This window comes from Cynocephalus volans, chromosome 14 (genome assembly GCF_027409185.1).
Source record: "Cynocephalus volans isolate mCynVol1 chromosome 14, mCynVol1.pri, whole genome shotgun sequence".
Lineage (NCBI taxonomy): Eukaryota > Metazoa > Chordata > Mammalia > Dermoptera > Cynocephalidae > Cynocephalus > Cynocephalus volans.
Window position 1 is genome coordinate 40,366,672 of NC_084473.1, and position 22,967 is coordinate 40,389,638.

The window sequence follows — 22,967 nt, forward strand, 5'->3', positions numbered from 1 at the left end:
CAGCAGCTCTGCCTCTGCTAAGTATGGGGACCCAAACCTGTGACCTTGGTGTTACAAGGCCACACTCTAACCAACTGAGCTAACCAGCTAGCCCCTCTTGGTGTTTTTTTATTAAGACTTTTTATCTTGACTTGAATACAAAAGTACTTCAAAAAGTTCATGGAAAGATTAATATTATCTTTTAATTCTGTTTTTCCAGACACTTTTTGAAGTACGCTTCTATCACTTCCCTCCTTCTGGAAGCTTCGTTGTAGCTCAGGGTGTTGCATGCCCTACCTCTCAAGGAGGACCAACCTCAAGTTCCATGCCAGGACTGGGCTTTTATGGCTGGGCTTCCTAAGGGGTTTCTTCTGCCCCACCCTGGCTAAGTCTTACCTTTCATTTACTCTGATCCTGCTCCTGGCTTCAGGGGTCACTGGAGGAAACCACCCAGCCTGTAGGGGACTTGCTGCCCCAGAGCTGTGGTGCTCAACTCCTCAGGTCCTACTGAGCTGCTTGCTTAGAGTAGCCTTTTTACATGTTCTTCTTCGGGAGCTTGTTTTCTTATTCCCAGAACCAACTGCTCCAATCCTTTGTCACTCCCTCAACCCTCATCCCCTGAGAGCCAAGCCTTCTAAGAATCCCTTCAACTTTCTTCCCTCTACCATCAAACCAACTGAAATAGTGCCATTCCCCCAGCCCAAGGAGGCCTCCTTCTACCTCTTGAGGACAGACCCTGCTGCCACCCATGCATCAGATCCCTTCCTCCACCTGCTTAGGGCCTTGCAGTCGACTGTTTTGATGCAGGCTGGATTCCACTTACTAGCTGCATAGCCTTGGACGAGTTACTCAACCTCTCTGTGCCTCAATGTTTTCATCTGTAAAATGGGGTAATAATAGTATCTACCTCATAGGACTAAAGAAATTAGTATGTATAAAATGCTTAGGATAGGGCCTGGCACACACAGGGTGTTTGTTTCTCCATTGCATCTCTCTTTCATATTTACCTTCCCTCTCTTCTCCTCCTACCATGACATTTAAGTCTCTCCATCCAATCCATAAAATAACAGAACAGGCAAACCACCAAAACATCTGTCCTCTACTTAGTTTCACCTGAAACTATTGTCTTGTCTCCCTTTACCAGCAAATTTGTTGAAAGAGGGAGGACTTGTCTTCATTACTTCAGACCTCATTAATTCCTCAACCCATTCTAGTACTTTATGGCTTCTGGAACTGCCCCTGCCCACAACCACTCACTGAAATTGCGGTCAATGAAGTCACTAATGACCTTCTCACTGCCAACTCCAACACTATTCTCAATCATCCTATTTGAGCTTTCTTGAGCATTTGAAGCTGTTGTCACCATATTAATTTTTTTCATTCTTTACGCTGACCCGTTTATTATCTGCCCAGAGCTATGCTAAGTAATATTCAGATATTACTCATAGTTATTTTTTCCAAATTTTCACAAAGATAATTTCAGATATAGTAGTAGTCACCTGTGTACCCTTTTCCATTTTCTCCATCTCAGAAGTAAACACTGTTTAATTTAGATTTATCATTCCAATACGTGATTTTATATGATTAATGCGTATGTATGAATCCATAACTAATACAGAACATTTTTACATATTATTAATTTTATACAAATGACAACCTATCACTTCTTAAAAAGCTTTTTTTTTTTTTTTTTTTTTATAAATAGTACCAGACAATGTTAATCCAGGGTGTCCATCCAAGATACTTGACCAGACAGTGTCAGACATGCACTTTGATTTTGGATCAACTTTCTTCAGCATGTAATTAGGAAACACTTTTGAAAATGCTCTATTCTTGTATGAGACATGTTGCAGGCTGTCTGGGTATTTTGTGTTTGACTTTTACCTTCATAAAAGAAGGCTTTATTCTGTTCTTTTTAATGGACAGTCTCTTTACTTGGGCAAAGAAATTGCCTTGACTTCTTTTATGCCCTTTTCTTCTTGCTGCCATCCTGGTTTCCTCCCTGTCAAAAGGTTTTTCCTGGGCTTTCACTGGGCCTTCCTTTGTGTGCCCCTTACTTGCAGGGATTTTTTTAAAAGATGGTTCTTGGTCCTCCTTTGCTGGGTGACCCCCATCCGTTCTCATAATCTCAGCTCTTCTTAGGAAGACCCTGAAATCCCATCTCCAGCCATTAAGTATGCTATTGTACATGTTTACCTGGAGGCCCTACAAGACCCTGCATCTTTTTTCCCCCCTGATTTTAATATTTATTTATTTATTTAAATTGAAGTATAATCGATTGTACATATTTTGGGGTCCAGTGTTGACTATCAGTATTTGTGTATGCCCCTGCATCTTGTTTTAACGCTTCATCTTCCCCTCCAAACCTGCTTCACCTTATGTATCAATGTGTCATGTCCACCCTTACTCAAAGTCACTGTTCTGTTCACCCCAGCTGTGCCTCTCGCCTTGGCCCTTCGTGCACTGCCTTTCTTCTGGCCCTTGCTTAGAATACAGTTTCCTAATTAGTTGTCTCCCCTGCCCCTGCCCTCCCCAGTCCCTCTACATTATTACCGGAGTCACTGATCAAAATGCAAAACTGGGGCCGAGCCTGTGGTGCACTCGGGAGAGTGCGGCGCTGGGAGCGCAGTGACGCTCCCGCCGTGGGTTCGGATCCTATATAGGAATGGCTGGTGCACTCACTGGCTGAGTGCCGGTCACAAAAAAGACAAAAAAAAAAAAAAATGCAAAACTGGTCATCATCTTCCACTTAAAAGCCTCCTGCCACACGCTCCCCTTCCTGAGCGAGGCCTCCTCGTCTCTTGCCTCAGTGATCCCCCTCCCCGCTGCCCCACACAGCTTGTCTCCTCACGGCTCTGTGCCTGTGTCTGTGCTCTCCCCAGTGCTGGAGCTGCCGCTCTTCTCTACTCGCCCTGTCCTCTGAGATCCGGCTCACCCGCATCACCTCCCTGACGCCCAGGCACAGTGAGCTCTTCCCACCTCTGTGCTCTCCACGGTACTACTCTAAAGGCCTGGGGTTACACCAGGCTGGGTTGCACTGGATCCACTTGCAGGTCTGTCTCTTTCAGGTTTGGCCTGGAGTGGCTCCAGGTCAGAGTAGTATTGTCTGTCTTTGTAGCTCAGTGTCTGCCCCTTGGGGGGTGCCCAGTAAACAATGGACAAATTAGTGACTCCTGGCCCATCACACAGCCCTGCCTGCCTACTCCTGTGCCCAGTAGTCCCTGGAGTAAAGTAACGGATGCCCTTTGATCTTCCCTCAGGGTGGCAGCAGGTTATATTAGGAGAAAGAAAAGATGGAAGGCACTGCCCGAAATTCAACTGAATAGTGCAGCCCACCCCAGGGACCAAAATGCTGTTTGGAACCCAGATGTAGGAAATGGGGTCTCTGCTGGTGCTGCCTCCAGCTGTCCTTATACCACCATGGGTGCTACTCTCCCGTCTGTAGAAAACCCTGCACTTAAACACAGTGTTCTTTCTCCTCCTCCTCCCCCACTCAGTCTTCCTTCTCCCTCCCCCTCCACTGCCTTCCTCACTTGATGCTCTGGCATGTGGTTATTGTTCGGGTGAGGGCCAGGGTCACTGTTCCTATTTCACAGATGGAAAACTAAGGCCAGAGAAGGGTGGGTCGGGGCCAAGGTTAGGAGCAGGGAGTCCTGCTCACGTGCAGGCGGAGTGTGGAAGCAGCCTGAAGCCCTGCTCCATGAAGAGACACCCAGAGCCCTTTAGAGACGGCCCTGTGAAGCGTGGGGAGGTGAGGCAGGGAAGGGCGGCCACTGGTCAGTGAGGGAGCAGCCCTTAACTTGAAGGCGAGGGGCAAGGAGGATCCAGGGCGGGTGTGGAGTGGAAGCCGATGAGCCACAGTGTCACTTCTCTTACATCAGGCGGGGGAGAGTGAGCCCAGGGGTTGGGGCGGGGGGTGGGGGGGCTTGATGGACATGTGGGTGGGAGAAGGGTTCAGGGAGGAGGCGATTGAGGAAGTGGCATTGTAGGGGCCCATCTGCCAGGCGGGTATGTACAGGGGCAGGGAAGGTAGGAGATGAAAGGTGCGCAGTGTTTAGCAGGCAGTGAGTGTAGCAACTGGGTGGGGACTCCATGAGAAAGAGCTGCTCAGTCCCCAGCTCCCAGGAGTGTGTGGGCCTTTCTTGAAAGAGTCACACTTGGAAATCATCAACCTCAAGCAGAGGGAGGGCAGGCCCAGGCTTGGCCCTGTCCTCCCCGGGATGGCAGAGGGCATAGAGAGGCAGAGAGTCCCCAGGAGTGGCTCTACCAGGGTGAAAAGCAGCAGTGGGAGTGGAGGGAGGGAGCAGACAGATGAGGAGCCACTGTGGAAGATGGGAGGTGTGGAACACCCCTCCCACCACCTGGCTTGGTCCTTAGCATCTCTGTGGGTTTCAGAGAGCAGCTGGTGAGTTTTCAGAAAAGGGAAGTGGGCTGGAGACATAGTGTGGAGACTGGTTCCAATTCATCCATCCTGTCACCCCCCAGGCCTGCCTCCCTCTGCCTGACTCTTTTTCTGTATCTTCCAACCCAACATGCCCCCCTTCTGGGCTGTGGGCAACAGTCAGGCTTTCACCTCCATTCTGGAGGATTTTTATTAGAGGGGGAGCATCCTGTCAACTATATGTGAGGGCTGGACTAAGTGGATTAAACTTCAAAGGGAATTGGGGAGAGGTAATTAGGTCCCCATCATCAAACCCTGTGCCCAAAGTCTGGAGGGAGCCTTTGTGGCCCAAAGCCCAGGAGAGCAGTTCTGCCTTTAAGGACACTCCAGGGCTTCAAAAGCTCCAGCAAAGGACAGTGCCTGGGAGGAAGAGGCTGCAGGACAGCCTCCCCACTCTGTCCCCAGAGTTCCCTTTCACCTTGGGGCGCTTTCTTTGACTCCTGCTGACCCATTCCCGGGTTGGACGCCAAACCATTTGTTTGGTTTTCCTTAGAACAGCTGAGACAGGACTGCATTTTCAAAAGGAAATTTATTAGTATTGGAAGGGACAAACTGGATATCACAGAAAATGCAGCTGTCCAGTTTCTAAGGCAGACTTATGCTTTTGCAGTGATTGTGCTCCGATCCCTGGGACTGGGCAGCTGTGCAGGCCCTTTGTCTCAGTTAGTGTTCCCACAGCTCCCTATCTGTCTGTGCCTGGCTTTGTGCTCTTTCCTTTCCTCTGGATCATCATCCTGGACACATTGTAAGGCCTAGGCAGCTTTTTCTCCCTGCCACCCACCTGATTCCTGCTACTGCCTCGGTTTGGCTCCTGGTCTGCAGACATCCCTTGTTCAGTTGGTTGAGGCACCCAGTACTGGCAGCGGTCCAGGGAGTGACCTTGTCCCTCCAGGCCAGAGCCCAGCAGTCCTTACCCCTGCAGCATGACTCCCCTGTAGCAGATCCTCAGTCCTGAGAGGGGCCTTCCTTTTCCAGCCAGACCTCCTCCACTTGCAACTTCACCGCGGCCTCTGCCTTCCAAGAGGCCTCCCCGCACCGCGCGGAGGGCTGGTAGGAGCTGTCCTCACTCTCCGGGCCCTGCCAGCTCTGCATGAGGCCCAGCAGGGCCCGGCTCTGGCGAAGGAAGCTGGGGCTGGAGAAGCAGTAGAGTGCAGGGTCCAGGACGCTGTTGAGGTACGTGAAGGCCAGGGAGCCATGGAAGAGCTGGGAGCAGATGTCCAGGGCATGGCAGGCCTGCAGCCGGAAAGCCACCATGGAAGCAATGCCGAAGGCGATGCTGGGCAAGAAGCAGATGGTGTAGACGGCCACCACCACGGCCAGCACGCGCACAGCCCTTTGTGGCCCCGCCTGCTTGCCCAGGCCGCGGCGCCGGATGGTAAGCCCGATGCTCACGATGGCAAAGAGGATGAGCGCCAGCGGCAGGAAGAATTCCAGCATGTACAGCGTGTGGTGCCAGTGTAGTGAGGCTGAGGGCTGTGTGCCCAGCCTGTAACTGATGCAGTAGGGGCTGGACTGGGTGGTCAGGAGCAGGTGCCCGTTGAGGAGCAGAATGCCTCCCCAGAGCCCCCCAGCCACCCGGGCAGCTGCCCCCACTGAGGCCCGGCTCAGCACGTGGTGGGGCTGCACCACTTTCAGGTAGCGGTTGAGTGCAGTGGCAGTGAGGAAGACCACGCTGGCCGTGCGGTTGGTGGAAATCATGAAGAGGTTGACCTTGCAGGCTGTGGCCCCAAAGCGCCAAGTCTCATGGAGGAGGTAATAGTCCACACGAAGGGGCAGGTTGACGATCAGGAGAAAGTCGGCCACCACCAGGCTGACCAGGAACACTGTGTTGGAGGTCCAGGGCCGCGTGTGGAAGCAGAAGATGAAGAGCGCCAGGCTGTTCCCTGCCAGGCCCAGGACAAACTCCACGCCCAGGGTTGGTGCCAGGAAGGCAGACACCACGGGGGAAGAGATGGGGAGGCAGAGAAGCCAGGACTCTTCTGAGGACCCCCACGCAGTGGTGAAGGCAGAGGGAGAGGAGGAGAGCGAGGGGGGGAGGGGGGGAGGGGGAGCAGAGGAGGGAGAGAGAGAAGGAAGGGGAGAGGGAGCGCTCAGGTTATGAATCTCCATGGGCTGCCTGCGCCGTGGACCTGAGAGCAGGCTCCGGAGTCTTCCTAGCCCTGCACAAGTGTTCAGGGCAAGTGAGAAGAGTGTTACCGTCAGCTAGTTACCACAATGACTCAACATACTGGACTTTTCATCATCATCTTTCAGCCACTGAAAAACACCCCACGTTCCTGTTTACAGGCAAAGGAGAACCTTGTAGCCCTTCCTCCCTGAGACCTGCGTGACCTCCACATGAGGTGGGTGTCCAAGCCCTGCTGGCAGAGGAGGACGCAGAGCTCAGCAGGGGTGAGATGGAGGCCCAGAGAAGTCCTGGAGTGAATGGAAAGTCCAGCGCGGTGAGGTGGGAGAGGGCATCTGTAGCCCTGAGTGGTCAGACGTTTCCTTGCCTGAAGGCAGGACTGGTCCTGGTGACCTGTGGTGCTCAGGATCATTTAGGCCTCCCTGGACACCCCAACCCACCCTCCCCCATTATATATATACAGGCCGGGTGGCCGCCTCCCTGTCCCCACTAGCTCTGGCTGCAGGGACTGTGGAGCCAGCAGGATGTTGTTCCAGGAGAGGGAGGCAGCCTCGACAAGCCTACTCGTGGCTTACAGGTACCAGGGCTGTTGGTACCCTGCCAGCGTGCTGCATGCCGCACGCCTGGTGTAGCTTAGCCTCTACCTTCTCCCAGGTTCCTGATGGTTCAGAAGTCTGTGATGGTCCCAGTTCATGAACATGATAGAGTATGTCCCACAGGCAGAGGGTACCCCTGCTGAGTTTCTATTGCCATAGCATGGGGACCTGGGCGCTTCTCCTGCAATCAGCACAATCCTGACGTCCATGGGCTTTCCTGTCCACGACCCCCCACAGCTCCTTGTCACCCCACCACAATCCCCCACCATTCACTGCAGAGTGGGGAGCCAGGGGCCGGGGCTAGCTCTGGACAAGGCACAAGCCCTGCTGCACCACTGTGAGGCATTTCCAAGAGCCCACAGGGCCAGGCCTGTGGTGGAGATGAAGGCTTGGGCTCCTGGTAACCTGGGGCAGCAGGGCCGAGGTGAGCTGTGGTTCCAGCTCCAGGGCCTGACACCCCCCTCACCAACTGGCTGTGATCAGCAGGTGCCATGTGCGGCCAGCTCTGCCTACGCCTCTGGGTTTCAGGCACCGTGGATCTGTCCCCTCTCCCCTGCCCTGAGCTCCCTCCCATCTGGCCAAGGCTGAGGGCAGACAGGCTGTGACGACGGGAGAAGTGGGGTGGTGAGACCCAGCCTGAGCCTTGAATGCAGACAGGCCTGGGTTGGAACAGAGTTATCCAATGTCCAAACCTCTCTGAGTCTCATCTGTGAAGTCAGCGTTGCCACCTTCTTGGAGAGTTGTGAGGATAAAATGAGATAATTCATGTAAAAACTTCTGGGGGATTCCCTGGCACAGATCTGGTGTTCAGAAAAACAAGATGTAATTTTCATTATTTTCTGTCTGGGATTAGGCCTGTACTTGGTACTAGGAATAAACCCCTCTTCTGGTGGCCATGTACTCTGGCCGGTGGCTTCCTTGGGCCAGACCGTGTTCTCTTCTCAGCTCCAGCACAGAGAAACACATCACCACAGCTCAAGCAGTGCCAAGCCTCTGTCCCCACAGCCCTGGCCCATTGGTGTTTGGAGGAGGTGGTGTCTCTTTGCTTGCAGGAGAGGAAAGCCCTCAGGGGTAGAGAAATGAGTGAAGGTCCTGCCATCCCTCAGGGCCAGAAGCCCTTTCAGCAAAGTCAGGTCCTCCTCTGCCCACCAGGGAAGTGTATCACAGCAGCGGGTGCCAGGCTGCGGTCGGGGGAGATAAGAGGTTCTTTTCTGGAGGAAGCTTTGACTCCAAGCAGGGACCTATTCTGTCCAGATCCAGCTTCTGTTGCTCCCACGTGCACCCCCTCATTAACTTCTCCCTGAAGTTCCAGGAAACCAAGCCCACACCGCCCACTACAGGTTCCATGTTCTCATCTCTGCCCACTGCTGCTTCTGGGCCCCAGCATTCCTAGGTCCGCCTTCTCCCGCTCCCCCACGCCGCCACCCAGCAGGCCCAGGGAGCCCTCCCAAGTCTCTGGCCATGGCAACTGTATGTAATGAAGAGCAGGGGGTGTGAGGCCAGGCACCCCCTCCCCCTGCTGCCAAGCTCCTGAGAGGGCTCCTGGCCTGTCCTAAGGCTTATCACAGTCTTTAGGTTTTAACACTCGTTAACTCTGGGTGTGGGGATTTTGTGTTCTTAGGTATTTCTCTGTTTTCTACAGTTAGCACAGATCACTTCTATTATGAGAGAAAAAACTCAACAGATCGCATTTTTTTAAGTTATGTAAAAAAAGAACAAGTGGGAAAAGAGAAAGAGGCATAGAGATGACATAGCTATGCTTCCAGGACAGGACATGGGAGCATGCACGGATGGGGTCACACAGTGAGGGATGCCCAACCATAAGCAAAGACACCCCATGACAGACCCTCCAACACGTACATGGTCACCTGGTGCCTGATGCCCCAGACATACAACACAGGTGCAGGGGAGCACACGGGCCGCCGTCGATGGCAGCGTGTGCTGCACAGACTCACAGGCGTTTGTTCACTAGGAAGGCTTTATTGAGGGCCTTCCTGGTAGCAGGCCAGTCCTGTGCTGAGCCGATGAGGACAGAGGGATGGAGCAGCAGCCCAGCTGCAGGGGGCAGACCTCTTGGCAGAAGAAGGTGGGGCAGTGGACTGAGGGCTGATTGAGGAGAAGGGGAGGCACTGGTCCCCAGGAGCCTGGCACCTGGGCTGGGAGTGGCAGGCGGATGGGGGACATTGATGTCCAGGGCCCAGTGTGGGGGATGCTGAGATGCTCAGCAGCAGTACACAGACAAGAAGTGGGGCAGAGAGAGTAATTTGGCAGGGGAGGTGCTCAGGATGGTTCTCAGGTGCACCCGTGGTTACTTCTGGCCCACAGCAAGAGGGTCACCCCAGGGGCTTCTTGCGGCCAGGGTCCTGGGTCACAGATAGGGACATAGAGCCTTGCGCTCGCTCCCAGGAGTACCTGAGATACACAGATGAGCAGTGATCAGACAAGGCCAGGCTCCAAGGATCCCAGGGAAAGGAGGGTGGTCCCACAGTTGGGAGAAGTCCTCCCCGTGTACTCACGCAGTTCCAGCTGGCACCAGGAGGCTGTCATCAGGGGTCAGGCTCAGGTGCTGTCTCCCCATCGTCACCACCGAGGAGCCCTCCTGGAGAAGAGGAACAGGAGAAGCAAATGGAGGCTAGTGGGCCTCAACTCCTGTCTCAATGTCCCTTACTCTGCTGTGACAGGGAGGCCTTGGGAGCAGGTCCTGCCGTGGGAACCCAAGGCTTAAGAGCAGCCTGATCCCCATGGACAAGAGGTCGCGCTGCCTTTTCCAGGGCCCTACTTGCCAGCTGCCACAGCCACACATCCACATCCTGTCTCGGGCCTTTGCTGCTGCCTTGCCCATGGGCGATCACCTGGTGGGAGGTAAAGCAGATATTTCTGGCGCTTCTTGCCCCACGGGGGAGAGGCCCCTGTGGGGCAAGGGTGGGGCCATAACACAGCCCCATCACCATGTGCCAAGCAGAGATCAGGACTTGGAGGGAAGGCCCCCAGGCCCCAGGCTCCCTGCAGCGTGCCACACAGTGGGTGTGGCCCACCTGTTACTCAGGATCACACATGCCTGCCCTTCATGTGCACATTCACCTGTGCTCCCTCTGATGCATGCTCATGTGAAGGCACGCCCACCAGGGCACACCAGGGACACACACCAGCTCCACAGAGGGAGACCCCTCCTTTCTGTGGGAGATGCTAAGTCTGGCCTCAGGAGGAAGAGGGGACCTGCATCGGCCTGGAGGCCTACAGCTACTGTGCAGGCCATTCTCCTTCTGGCCCAGAGTGGGATTCCTCCATGGGTATTTGTTGGCATAAACAGAAGCAGGTGGGAGCAGGGGTATGAAAGAGGCAGGAGGCAGGGCCCCCAGGCCAGTTCAGGGCTGAATGACATTGCCGTGATGGGGTGGGAGGTCTCGGTGGTTCATGTGTGAGCATGTGGATGGGGTAACTCCCACTCTAAAAGCAAAGAAACCTTGCTTGGGACCACATAGCTTCCACAGACTTTTACAGCAAAGCCGTTGTCTGAGTCAGGCCTATGCTCGTGTCCACAACCTCCGAAACGTTTGTGAGAGAGAGAGAGAGTGTGTGTGTGTGTGTTCGTGTGCGTGCAGGCAACTAGTTTGTGTGTGTGTGTGTGTGTGTGTGTGTGTGTGTATGTGTGTGTTCGTGTGCGTGCAGGCAACTAGTTTCCATTTCCCCAGCCTGTTTGGTGGATGCCCTGGGTGGCCAGGACGGCATTACCTGAGTCTCATAGGTGTCCCCAAACAGGCTGAGGGACGTGCCTGCCTGCAGCTCCCTGCGGTGGCCATCCATCCAGGCCTCCAGAGACAGGGGCTCCATGACGGATCGTGTGCTCAGTGGGAATGGTGGCTCCTTTAGCAGCTGATCTGCACCCACAGCAAGGCTATGATTAGTGTTTTCTGGGCTCATCCCACCCAGCCCCAGAGGACCCAGTGTCTAGGAGTCCCAGCTCTCAAGTGCCAGAATGAGCTCTGGATCCAGTTCAATGACGAAGCTGCCACGTGGGGGGTACTATTTGGTGCTCTCTTGTTGGTACTTTGAGTACTGGGCAGAGTACTCAGAAAGAGACTCCCTGGTACCCTGGGCCAAGACCCTGCCTACTCTGGGAAAGGAGGAAGGGAGAGAGAGAGGCAGTTCCCAGTGGGCTCACCAGGGATGGGCTTTCCTGTTCTGTGCTGCTCCGAGCTGAAGAACCTGCAGGGACACATGGCGGGGGGGGGGCAGCGCAAAGCCGGCATGGCAGGCACTCCTGTTTCAGTGGCCAGTGAGACACACGTGTGCACACACACACCATACTCACATTCTCAAGTGCAGGAGCCCACCACACACTCAGGGGAGTGAGGGTACCTCAAAAAGTTCATGGGAAAATGGAATTAAAAGATATTAAAAAAAAAAAAGATAAATCTTTCCATGAACTTTTTGAAGACCCTTCATATATCCACCATTCTTTCCCTCCCATCCCTGTGGAGCAGCCCCTCTCCCCTCCCCCATGGGCTCTCCTCCCCAGCCCCACCATCCTGGGAAGGGAGACTTTCTTCCTAATTCCCCAGTGTGATGGCTCCAGGCCAGCGGGTGCTGATGTGGAGCGCCAGGACAGTGAGAGACAGGGGCTGGGCTGGGGGCTCACTCCTGGATGATGGGGGCCAACTGCGTGCCGAGGTCCTTGCAGTAGAACCACTTCTCAAACAGGACGTCCACGGTGTCCCCCACGTAGTATCTGTCAGAGGATTGGACAGGCGACCCTGCTCCCCATCTGGGTAGCTTCAGGGCAGCCTTGCTCAGGCCTGGCTCTGCTTGTGGACGTCCGAGCCCTGGCCCTGCAGAGCTGGGCTGCCTGCTTGACCTCTGTTAGCACACCTAGCAATCAATGCACGATCACTTGCACATGGCTCCTCCAATGCATGCATGTGCCCCTAAAGTGGGAGGGCTATTATCCACAACATTCACATAGCTCTTCCCAGTTCCACAAACTAGCCCGATTATAAAACAGAACTCTGAGGCTCAAAGAAGCTTGGCAACTTGGCAGGGACTACACAGCCTAAAAGTGGCAGAAGCAGGCCAGACTCAAGCCAGTCTTAGAAGTTTTAGAGAGCATCTAATCCAAGTGTCTTTGTTTTTCCCAAAGAGGAAGGGGAGGTTAAGCCTGAACCCAGGGCCAGTGGCTGGATGCTTTCCCTGCCTGTGGTGCTCTAGGTCAGAGTACACAGAAATTTACGTCGCCAATGTGTGAAGACACTCCCCAAATGAGGGGTTCTTTTTTAGGGGCATGGCTGCCTTTGAGAATTGGATCAGAGCTTTGGACCTCTTCTCTGGGGAAAGGGCCATGTGCATGTACACATAGCCTTCAGCAGACCCCTGAAGTCTACCTATGCCCCTAGCCCTGCTCAGCTCCTCCACTGGCCTGAGGAGCACCTGGCAGGCTGGGCTGGGCCTCAGGCCCCTGTGCAGGCAGTATGGTGGGTGCCGGGAGCATCTGTTAACTGAATGCCTAATTCTTGGGTCCAGCTCCAAGGGGCAAGTCAGCCCTGTCTGCTCTTCAACTCCTACTGAAAAAGGGAAGCGGTCCTGCTAATGGGAGATGGGGTACAGACACACAGCACATCCACCCACCCAAAACCCTAAATTCTATCCTGGGATGGAGCTGGCCACCAAAAAGCTTTATAACTAGACCTCAGTGCCCTCCAGGAATTGCCTTTGAAGAGGCATTTTAATGTTGAGTTTCTGGCTTTTATTAAAGGTCAAAAGCAGCCAGATTAAATTTGTTATTAAATTTGCCGTAAAATGTTATTGAGGATACCATCCTCTCCATCACTAAAGACTCCCTATGTAAAGCCCCTTGTGAAAGATTTCTTTAAAATTTAAGGCCAGGTATTTGTCTCTACAAGAAACTATTATGCAGTAGATTATTATGCAGCCATTAACATTGTGTTTCTTGAAAATATTTACTAGTATGAGAAATATTCATGAGTTTTTTTTTCTTAAAGCAAAATTCAAACCCATGCGTGCAATAAAACTGCAACGTGCTAAGGTATAGATAGACACAGAAAAAAGACAAGATGGAAGTGAAAGCACTTCATGAGGTTTAACTGCTGGGATGACAAGTAATTTTTTTGTTTTCTCTTTATTTTTTTTTTCTTATGATATAAATCACATACCATAAAATACACCCTTTTAGTGATGAGAAATTTTAATTTTGTTCACTTTACATTCCTGTACTTTTCCAGATATTGAGGATGAACATACATGACTCTGGTAATTAGAAAAAAAAAAGGAAGCATTAAAAAAATGCCCATTATAACAGAAGATGTGGGCTAAAGTATCCCGATCCCAGTAAGTTGATGGGAAACTTAAATTTTCTTAGTTAAAAAATACAAAAAATAGTTTAGGTCTTGGAAAATCTTTGTTCCCCTGAGCTGTAGCTGCTTCCTCCTTTCAGAGGATAGTAAACTGCTCAGCACCAGATGGGATCGCAGCTACGGACTCGGTGTCTGCAGCTGCCCGTGGTTCTTCCCCTCCTCAGTGTTGGCTCACGCTCCTCTCCGTACTGTCCTGGCCCTAACTTCGTAATTCTCTAGCAAGCTTAACTTTCTGTGCCCAGTTTCTTCACCTGTAAAGTACGGATGGTAACACTGCCTAACCTAGAGGATCACTGGAGGATTAAATGAATAAGTACACACGAAGCCCTTACCCGGGTACCTGGCTTAGCAAGTGTCATCCAACTGTTGGCGCTTGTTGTGGGATGAGCTGGGGTAGAGAAACAAGCAGATGGAGGCACTGGCCGAGAATCTAAACTCTGCAGAGAAGCAGCCGTGTTCCTGCTGCACTGGTAGGTGGGTCCAACTTTGGAAACCCACCCTTTCTTCATCCCACCCCTCCCAGCAGGCGTCATGGAGAAAGCACAGGTTTTGATTCCAACCAGAAGGTCATCAGGTTGAATGGGCTCCCGTGGGGTCACAGAGACCATGCCCCCACCCCTGCATTGAACCTACCCCACCTTATCCCCTCCCCTATCAGCCAGCAAATATAGGATTTCCATCGCCTCTGCTGCGAAGCCCCCCACTCTCACGGTGGCCCGGAAGTGCTTTCTTGAGCCTGTCTAGGGCCTTTCCTGCTGCAGTTTTGAGTAGCACCCCACTGTGGCTTGCCCTCTCTCTGCCCCAGCTCTCAGACCAGATGCATACCTGAGCCCATCTAGCTCGGTTTCCAGCCGCCTCCGCTCAATCACCAGCCCCATGGTGTTGGCAAACCTCTGTGGTGAGTGGGGCACCCTGGCAGGCAGGAGGAATATCTGCGGTGGTGGAGACAGGTGCCTGGAAAGGCTGCAAACCCTCACGCAGACCTCAGCACCTGCAGCATCCTGGGCATCCCAGCGGACCCACGTGGCAGCAAAGGCACTGCTTGTCCTCCCTGGACCCTCCTCTTTGCCTAGCCTCTACACCAGGGAACTGGAGGGAATGTTGGGCCATACTGAGGGTGGAGCAGCTACAGGAGGGAGTGCCCGGGGATGGGGCAGGGGCAGGAGGGCAGGAAAGGGAGGGGGGACAAGACCTCGGCCAAGGCCAGGTCCAGTGCATGGGGTGGGTTCCTGTCCTGGCAGTCCTTCACCTCCCCGGCCCCTGGGGTCTACCTCACCTCTCCCTGACGAATGACCACATCCCGATGTTTCCCTTGCTCCAGGACACGGAGGACCATATCTCCCTCCAGCTGATAAAACACCTGTAAGACAGCAAAAAGGCTCGGACCCTCCCCACATCCACTTCCAGGTCCTTGGCTACTGCCCAGGCTCTGAGTTCTGACCAGGAAACCTGAGAAACTTCCTGAAGGCCTTAGAGTGTATGAGCAACTCCATCTCTCCTGTCCTGTGGTCCCCATCTTCCCTGATGCATGTCACAGACAGGAGTGCTGGGGAAACACTTAGGTCATGTCTGGAACATGCAGGTGATGATCAAAGTACCCAGGATGCAACAGTTGTTGCCTCGCTTGGGGGCAGAAGGCCGATGAGATGCTCACAAGAGAGTTCAGTGAGCCAGCAGGTAAGGAGAACCCCCATTCATTGCGTGTCAGGGGCTGTGCCAAGCACTTTCACATGTGTTATCAGAAATCTTTACGACAGCCTCCAAAGGTATTATTAGCCCCACTCTGCAGAAAAGAAACAGGAAAAAGAAAACCAAGGCTCAGAGTAAAGCAACTCATGCAAAGTCACACAGCTAGTGAGTCCTGGAGCAGCAGTTTGAACCTGAGTGTGACTCTGGAGCCTGTGTAGGTTCTTCTGGCCAAGGTGATGCTCTGACACAGGGCGGGCTGTGGAGGTCAGCCAGTGGGTGTCAGTGGCAGGCTGGGGTGTTGGGGGTGTGGGGTTTGGGAGCAGCGCCTGCTACTCTCTCCAGGGTGGCTCCTCCTGCATTTCCCCTATTTCTCTACCCTAAGTCTCTAATTAACATGTTTACTGAGATCACTCCATGGAGTGGGGAGGAGGAGGCAGACATGTTTCTCTTCACCGGTCGCACACTGCACGGGGGTTAAAAGCCTCAGCCAAGTAGATGAAGGAGTGTTATTAATAACAGTAATTATTATTATCATCATGTAAGGAATTAGAGTAGAGAGAGGTTCTTGTCACAGCATCTACTAAGGGAAATCAAGCCGAGCTCAAGGGAACCAGAGAAATGTGGCTCTGTAGTCTGCCCCAAGGGGCAAATTGACACCACCCCTCTGAAGGGCAATGTGGCAGGGGGCATGAAGAGCCTCACAGTTCACGCCCCTGTAGGGACTGCCGGCTTTCTTGGGATGTGGGACCTTCAGTGCTGAAACTGGGCAAGTTTTGGCCACTGTGCACCCTTGAGCTGGTAATCTCACCTCAGCAATGTGGCCTTGGTTATGAGAAATGTACCTACCTAGTGGTAAACATGCAAGGCTGTTTTATCACAGTGAACAGTTAAAAGCATAGAGACCAGTGTCAGCAGACCTGGCCCTCAGCTCTGCCAGGTCACTGTGTGCTCTTGGTCAATTCATTTAGCCTTTTTGTGCCTCAGTTTCCTCATCAATAACATGACCGTATCTACTCAGAATGTTGCTGTGAAGGTCAAGGGTTTGGATCCCTGTACTGGTCAGCCACCAAAAAAAAAAAAGAATGTTGCTGTGAAGACTGCCCAGAATGCTGTACACAAATGTACCCAGCACATAGTAAGCACTCAATTAACCTCTAGCTATTAATATTAGTGATGGTAGGAATCACAAAAGTAATGCTAATAATAATAATAATAGGGGAAATGTTAATATTTGAGGATAGATTCAAAATGTAGATTATGCAGCTTTTAAAAACTATGTTTTTGAATAACTGTTAATAAAATGGGGAAATGGACAATGCTAAAGTTATTGTATAAGATTCAAAACTATACCCAGCAGGATTCTAATTATGCAGTGATACATGTATAACATAGGCAACGTGGTCACAGTGGGTCCCCCAAGTAGCGGGATTATGAATGAGGTAAACATTTTTCTTCCTGTTTTCTACAATGAACAATACTTACTTTCATTATTAAAAACAGCCCATAAACATTATTTAATACAAATGAGAAAATACCTACTAGGTTCTCTTACTGAGAGCAATTCAGAATGCCCCCACACCCCATTGAGGTAGAAGGAAGCCCGTGTGTGTGTGTGTGTGCGTGCGTGCGTGTGTGTGCATGTGCGTGTGGGTGTGCGTGTGCGTGTGTGCGTGCAGGCTTTCCCCGTGATGAGGGGCAGGCCTGGCTTGGGGCAGAGGTATAGATCACTGACCAGCAGAAAATCTGAACAGCCGTTTGGAAGTAAATGATGTTTGGGAGCTTGGGGCTAGCTAGAAGATTAGCTGTAGTGTCTTAAGCAGATACTGAATAGAATCTGCTTCTGTGGCCTGTAAAGGCCTCACAGGCAGGCAAGGTGGAGAGGGGTGGGGAGCAGAGGACCCAGGCGAGTAAGCACCTACTCTGCACATACTGTATGCAAAATCAATCCTTCCACCATGCAGGGGCCATTGTCCCCATGTGCTTAAGGAAACAGGCTCAGAGAGGTGACATGAGGTAGCCTCTCCAAGATCACATGGTTAGTAAGAGGCAGAGACTCCAGTCCAGGTTCATCTGCCTCCCAGCCGGGCCTGCTGGCACCTGCATGCCCCAAGGGAAGGAGTGGGGTAAATGGAGTATGTGTGGTGGGTGATGCAAGGGAGTTGGGGGCTGGGGAAGAGAGCCAGGGGTAGCCGATGGCTGTGGCGGAGGCCAGGGCTCAATGAGGAGTACAACTGGGCTCAGTAAGAGGTGTGATTCGAACCCATGTCTGAGTGACTCCTTTTTACTTTCCAGAAGGAGCCTGGACCCTGGGGCTGTGGCTGCTTCTACAGTACAGCCTGAGGCCACCCACAGCCTGTGGCGGGCACTGCACCCTGCCCTCCCCCCTACCAGTCCCTGCAGGGTGGGACCAATCCATCACAAACCCGCCTCCAGCCAGACTCCTGCTAGCCATCTGCGTGTTCCTCCAGAGCGAGGACACCTGCACAGGCCCGCCCCCTCCTCTCTCAGCCACCAACTGAGTCAGGGCATGGGCTGGCTTGGGCCCCTCAGGAGATACCCATCTGCCCGAGCAGCATGGAGAGACTATGAGATGTGGGGCAGAGGCGGTAGGGGGCGAGAGGGAAGCAAGGTGGGCAGGAGACAGGAGAGGAAGATCCGAGACAGGAGAGGAAGACCCGAGACCAGGGCCCACAGACGAGGTGGAAGCCTCTGGAAGAGGAGGCTGACTGAGGCAGGCAGGAAAGACCCCGTGGCCAGCTGTGTCTCCCCAACCCTGGCCACTCCAATCTAATTCTGTCTCTTTTTTGTAGCTGTGGATTTTCCTGATGCTTTTTTCCACAGAGGAAAACGGTCTCCAGTGAGGTATGTTTGTGAGAAGGGGCGGCTGGGAGAGGTCGGTCCCCTGGAGTTGCGAGAGGTGAGGGGTGACAGGCTGGCCGGTTCTGCTCGGCTGAGGCTGCTCCCTGCTGGCCCGGGAGCACCCTCTGCCCACACTGTCCTGGATGCCCTAGTGTACACAGTTGGTGCACACAGTAGGTGTCCAAGTGAATATTTGTTGAATGAGTGATTCTCCAGTGCTTGCTGCAGTCCTCAGCTGTGGTGAGATGCCAGCGGTGGGGGTGGAGGCTGGTGACCAAGCTGGACTCTGGACCTTGAACTTCAGAATCAGGCCCCCCCCAAGATGAGGTGGGCCCCATCCTGATCCTTTTCCACCAGAGATTCTTTTTTTTTTTTTTTAAAGATGACCGGTAAGGGGATCTTAACCCTTGACTTGGTGTTGTCAGCACCACGCTCTCCCAAGTGAGCTAACCGGCCATCCCTATATAGGGATCCGAACTCATAGCCTTGGTGTTATCAGCACCGCATTCTCCCAAGTGAGCCACGGGCCGGCCCTCCACCAGAGGTTCTGATAGCTGGGAACCCATCCTTGTTTCTCCTTAAGGGGGCCCATCTTTCTCTTTTAATTTTACTTTTGTTTATTTATCTTTGGGTAGGTTGTAGAGAAACACAGTTCAAAATTCAAAGTACAAAAGGATATCTACTGCATGTTCCCCCTCCCCCCCGTCCTGCCCCTCAGTCACATAGCTCCTAGCAACAGATGTGTCTTGCACCCTCTAGGTAAGGAGGGGGCCTCCCAGCACCAATCTCTCCCTCAGTACTGGGTCCCTTCACCCATGCCCACCCCTCAGCCGCTTGCACCTCTCTCAACCCTCTCCCTATCCCCTGATCACCCCCTCAGCCCAGCCCACCCCCACTTTGTGTTCCTGGACTTTACCTCCTGTCTGCAGGAGAGGAAACTGCCCAGAGAACCTGGCTCGTGGGACCAGACGGGAGAACCCAGGCCCCCTCTAGCACTTTGGTCTCATTTTGGAGGCCAATCGTGTATATTCAGGTTTGGGGGGAGGGGACCAGGGCATCCCACCCAGAGCATGGGCAGCCCCACAACTACAGCCTCTCTCACCCACAGGGGCTGGGCTGTTTTCTGTGGCTCCCCCAGCAGAGTTCACTGGCTCAGACTCAAGGTGTCACTGTGTACCCAACACGGAGGCAGTGGTTTTGCCCTATGATTTCAGGCGTGCCCCTCACCCATTAGCCACCTGTCTATCCCTCTTCATCCACAAACTCTGGCCCTTGCTTAGGAAGTGTCCCCTACCCCCAGGGGCGACGTTCTTTGCCCATGGTCTGGGTCAGGGGACAGGGCAGTCCGAAGCCTACCTCCTCACCCTCCTCGATGTGATAGTCCTTCCTGGTGTTGGGGCCCCCAACGAACATGATTTTGAGCTGCTCCTGGTGCCTGCAGTGGAGGAGGGGAAGAAGTCCTGAATCAGCTCCTGGGAATGAGGGGAGGAGGGTTTGCAGGGGCCTGTGGGGGGCCAGGAGGGAGCCTAGGTACACCTGGCAGAAGGAGCAGGTTTCTGCATCACTGTCCCTGTCTCCCTCAGTCTTATCCCCAGCGTGTGCATCTAAGTGTCTGTGTGTCTGTGATGCTGTGTGCATCTCCCCACATCCTCTGACCCAACAAGGGAACCGGATGGCCATGGATCTATGGTTTCATCATCCAGAATCCCTGAGCTGTGCTCAAGATCTCTCATTACAGGAGAGCAGCAATCTGGAGGCCCCACTTTTGGAGCTGGGTCAGTGTAGGGGCAAAAGGACCTTTATCAACCACCTCCCCAAGCTGTCTGACAATGAGACCTTCCACTCTCCACTGCTGGAGGCCTGACCCAGTGGACTAAGGAGACTGTGACCTCTACTAGGGACCTCAGACAGCATGGCGTGTGTTTAAAACACAGGGTCTGGAGGCAGCCTCGGGATCAAGTGTGGCTCTACCACTGCCCTTGGGCATGCTATTTAACCTCTCTAGGCCTCAGTTTCCTCATCTGGAAAATGGAGAGACAATTCTTACTTCATAGAGTTAAACAGATTACATGGGTGAGTGGGGGGGTCTGGAAGCAAGGCCACCAGTACTGCCCAGGCTGGAGGTGACAAAGTGGAACCAGAGCAGCAGCCATGGGGCTGGAGAGGAGCAGCTGAATGTGAGACAGCATGAGGGATAGAAATTGGAGGACCGGGGATGAGAGATTGTGGACAGGGATGAAGTGGAGGAGAGAGGTGAAGAAAATCATAAAACTTTGAGTGGTAGAAGCGACGAGGCTTTGGGGAGATGTTGACCATTAGCCATGGCAGTATTAACTGGTGACCAAGAGCGTGTGTGGACTTTGAAATCAAACTGTTCCATGAGCTTGAGTCTGGAGCCCATCCTGCACTAGCCCAGTGACACTGAGAAAGTTACTTATTAAAGTCCCACCTCATGGGGCTATGGTGAGAATTGAATGAGATAATGTAAAAACACTTGGCATAGTCTCTGGCTTGTTGAAGTGTTAGTGATTGTAGCTGTCTAGTTTGAGGTGCCATCTCACTGGAGATGTCCTGCAACATAGCGAATGTGGGGAATGCGAATCTGTACCTGGGGAGCACACCAGGCCCAGCCATGGAACTGAGGGAAGAGGGGAAGGTGGCAGGGTTGAAAGGTGGGGCCTGAGAGGTCTGCTGGGGAAGGATGGTCAGCCTGTTGGGAGCTGCAGGCAGAGGTGACCTAGGGAGGGCCTGGTGTGAGTGCCTGTGTGTGCACGCACCAGCAAAGGGGGACCCTGGGAAGAGCATAAATCAACATCCTGCAAAGGAGGTGACTCTGACTTCACCTTGGCCTGCAGCTTCCTGGACAGGGTTGGGATGCAGGATTCAGCTGTCCTCAGACCTGGGTTCTACTGCACTTCTGGGGCACTGAATCTGCCCCCCCAACCCCCATTTCTGAGTTTCTCCAGAGTGCATGGGAGTCACTTGGTGGTGGAGAGCAGTTTCCCAGCCCTGGAGGGAGGGGTGCGCCCTGCCATCTCATCTCTCACAGCTTCAGACGTCAGGGCCACAGTCCCCACTACAGTATCACCAGAAAGAGGAACAGCCGGCCCTCCCCCTCCTCCGAAGTTACCTTGAGAATGACAGCCCCCTCTGCAGGCTTCTGGGTCAAGGAGCTGGAGCCGGAGAATGAGGGTGCAGATGGAGGAGCGGGGGAAGGTGAGGACAGAGAGGGGTATGGCGGGGGCGCCCTGCAACTCACATGAGCTTGTTGCAGACGGGGGGCTGGAAGGAGGCCCGGTTGGCCGCCACCCAGGTCTTCACGCTCACGCGCCGCTCCATGGTGTCCTACCCGCCCGGGGAGCGTCTTCTCCTCTCCGCGGTGTCCTTCCGGCCGCCCGAATGTCAGAGGGGCGCGGCCCCGCCCAGCCGCCGGTGGACGCCTCACTGATCAGCATCCCGGGGGCCAAAGGGCTTGGGGCCCAGCTGGCGCTGTGGCCCTGCTGACTTGGGGCTGACCCGCCCGCCCTCCGCGCCGCCCCGGGCCGTCCCCTCCCGGCCCCGCCGGTGTCCTGGGGGCGCCGCACACCCGCGCCGGAGGGGCAGGCAGCCTGCTACCCGGCCGGACGCTTGCTGGGCCCCAAGAAGCCCCCAAAGAAATACGGTAGCGGGCACGCGGGCTGGGAAATCCGAGCGCTGAGTACGTGGTGCCGGCCCGGGATTTACACCTCAGTTTTCTCATCTGCGAAATGGGAATGACCGCACAGCCACCGCGGGCGGCGGTGCGCGTGGAACTGACGTACAGTGGCCGTCCTCTGTTCTCACCGCGGAGGCACCAGGGCATTGGTGCGCGCCCTGAGGCCGGGGGCCGGAGGGCGCGGTCCCCTCGCCTACCTCGCCCGCCGGGGCAGCGCCGAGCGGGACTCGCTGGCGTGGAGCGGGCTCGGCCCGGGTGCCCGCGCTGTTCGGAACGTACCCAAGTCACACACAACTACACGAGGACTTTTACAGACGAGCACACGGGCCCTCGGTGTCGTAGCCCTCAGGAATCCCCGGCGTGCGAGAGGCTCTGGCACAGGTGTCCTCGGGCCGGTGGCCCCTGCCTCTCCTCTTTTCTTCAAGACTCCGAATTCTTAGGAGAACGCGAGCTGGGGGGAGGGCGGAGGTGGTAGGTGGATGAGAAAGAAAATGGTTCAGGCCTCTGATAACAGAATCCAGACTGCAGAGTTTAAGAAATTCTAGACTCCCCACCTCCTGCCCCCCAGCCCATCGTGCCTGCTCCCTGCCGCCTGGCGCGGACTGGTTTTCTCAGCATCTCAGACACAGACTCCCCTGGCACAAGCCAAAACCCAGGCCGGTAGGAGACAGGTTTCCCACCCACCCCGGCCGGGGCTTTCCTGTTTCATCTCCACCGCCCCGCCCCCTGCCCCACCCTATCTCCCTCCTTTTTCTTTTTAGTTATTATTTAGAACATTTTAGCTGAGCATTTCTTTCTAGAATTTTGGCACCCAAATAACTCAAACCACTTTATTTTTCTGATCTACAAGTAATCAGAGGAGATGTAAACAATGGCACTGAAACACCAAGGTGTGCTTTGGCTGCTTGTTAAATGGAGAGATGGGTGGGTGCATGGAGACATGAATGAATTCACACTAAAAGGAAAAAAATAGATTTCAGCCCAACAGATGTTCTGTTAACACAGCACAGAGGGAGGAATGATAGTTACCCTGTATTTTAATCAATGTAGTCAAATAATGTGAATAATTGAGGTTACAAGTAGAATTTTGAGGTTCTGAATTATTCAGATTAATACTGTACCAGGCTAAATTACTGCTGGGTAATCACTGTCAAATATGCCCTCTGGTTTGTGCTGTGTAGATAAAACACCACGTCCAGTCTACTCAATTGGCAAG

General features: G+C 53.7%; 2 protein-coding genes across 2 annotated transcripts; both read right to left on the reverse strand.

Moving 5' to 3' along the window:
* Nucleotides 1-5,365: 5,365 nt before the first annotated feature.
* OXER1 (oxoeicosanoid receptor 1) lies at nucleotides 5,366-6,586 on the reverse strand. The gene has a single exon (XM_063077766.1). It carries the CDS (start codon nucleotides 6,527-6,529, stop codon nucleotides 5,366-5,368), a length of 1,164 nt encoding a protein of 387 aa, XP_062933836.1. The 5' UTR covers nucleotides 6,530-6,586.
* A 2,888-nt stretch (nucleotides 6,587-9,474) lies between these two features.
* On the reverse strand, nucleotides 9,475-21,396 carry HAAO (3-hydroxyanthranilate 3,4-dioxygenase). Its single transcript, XM_063078968.1, has 10 exons — nucleotides 21,317-21,396; nucleotides 19,414-19,492; nucleotides 14,786-14,869; nucleotides 14,335-14,441; nucleotides 11,781-11,870; nucleotides 11,304-11,347; nucleotides 10,874-11,019; nucleotides 9,925-9,993; nucleotides 9,658-9,740; nucleotides 9,475-9,553 (listed from the first exon to the last, which is right to left on the reverse strand). Exons 1-10 carry the CDS (start codon nucleotides 21,394-21,396, stop codon nucleotides 9,475-9,477), a joined length of 861 nt encoding a protein of 286 aa, XP_062935038.1.
* Between the last annotated feature and the right edge of the window lie 1,571 nt (nucleotides 21,397-22,967).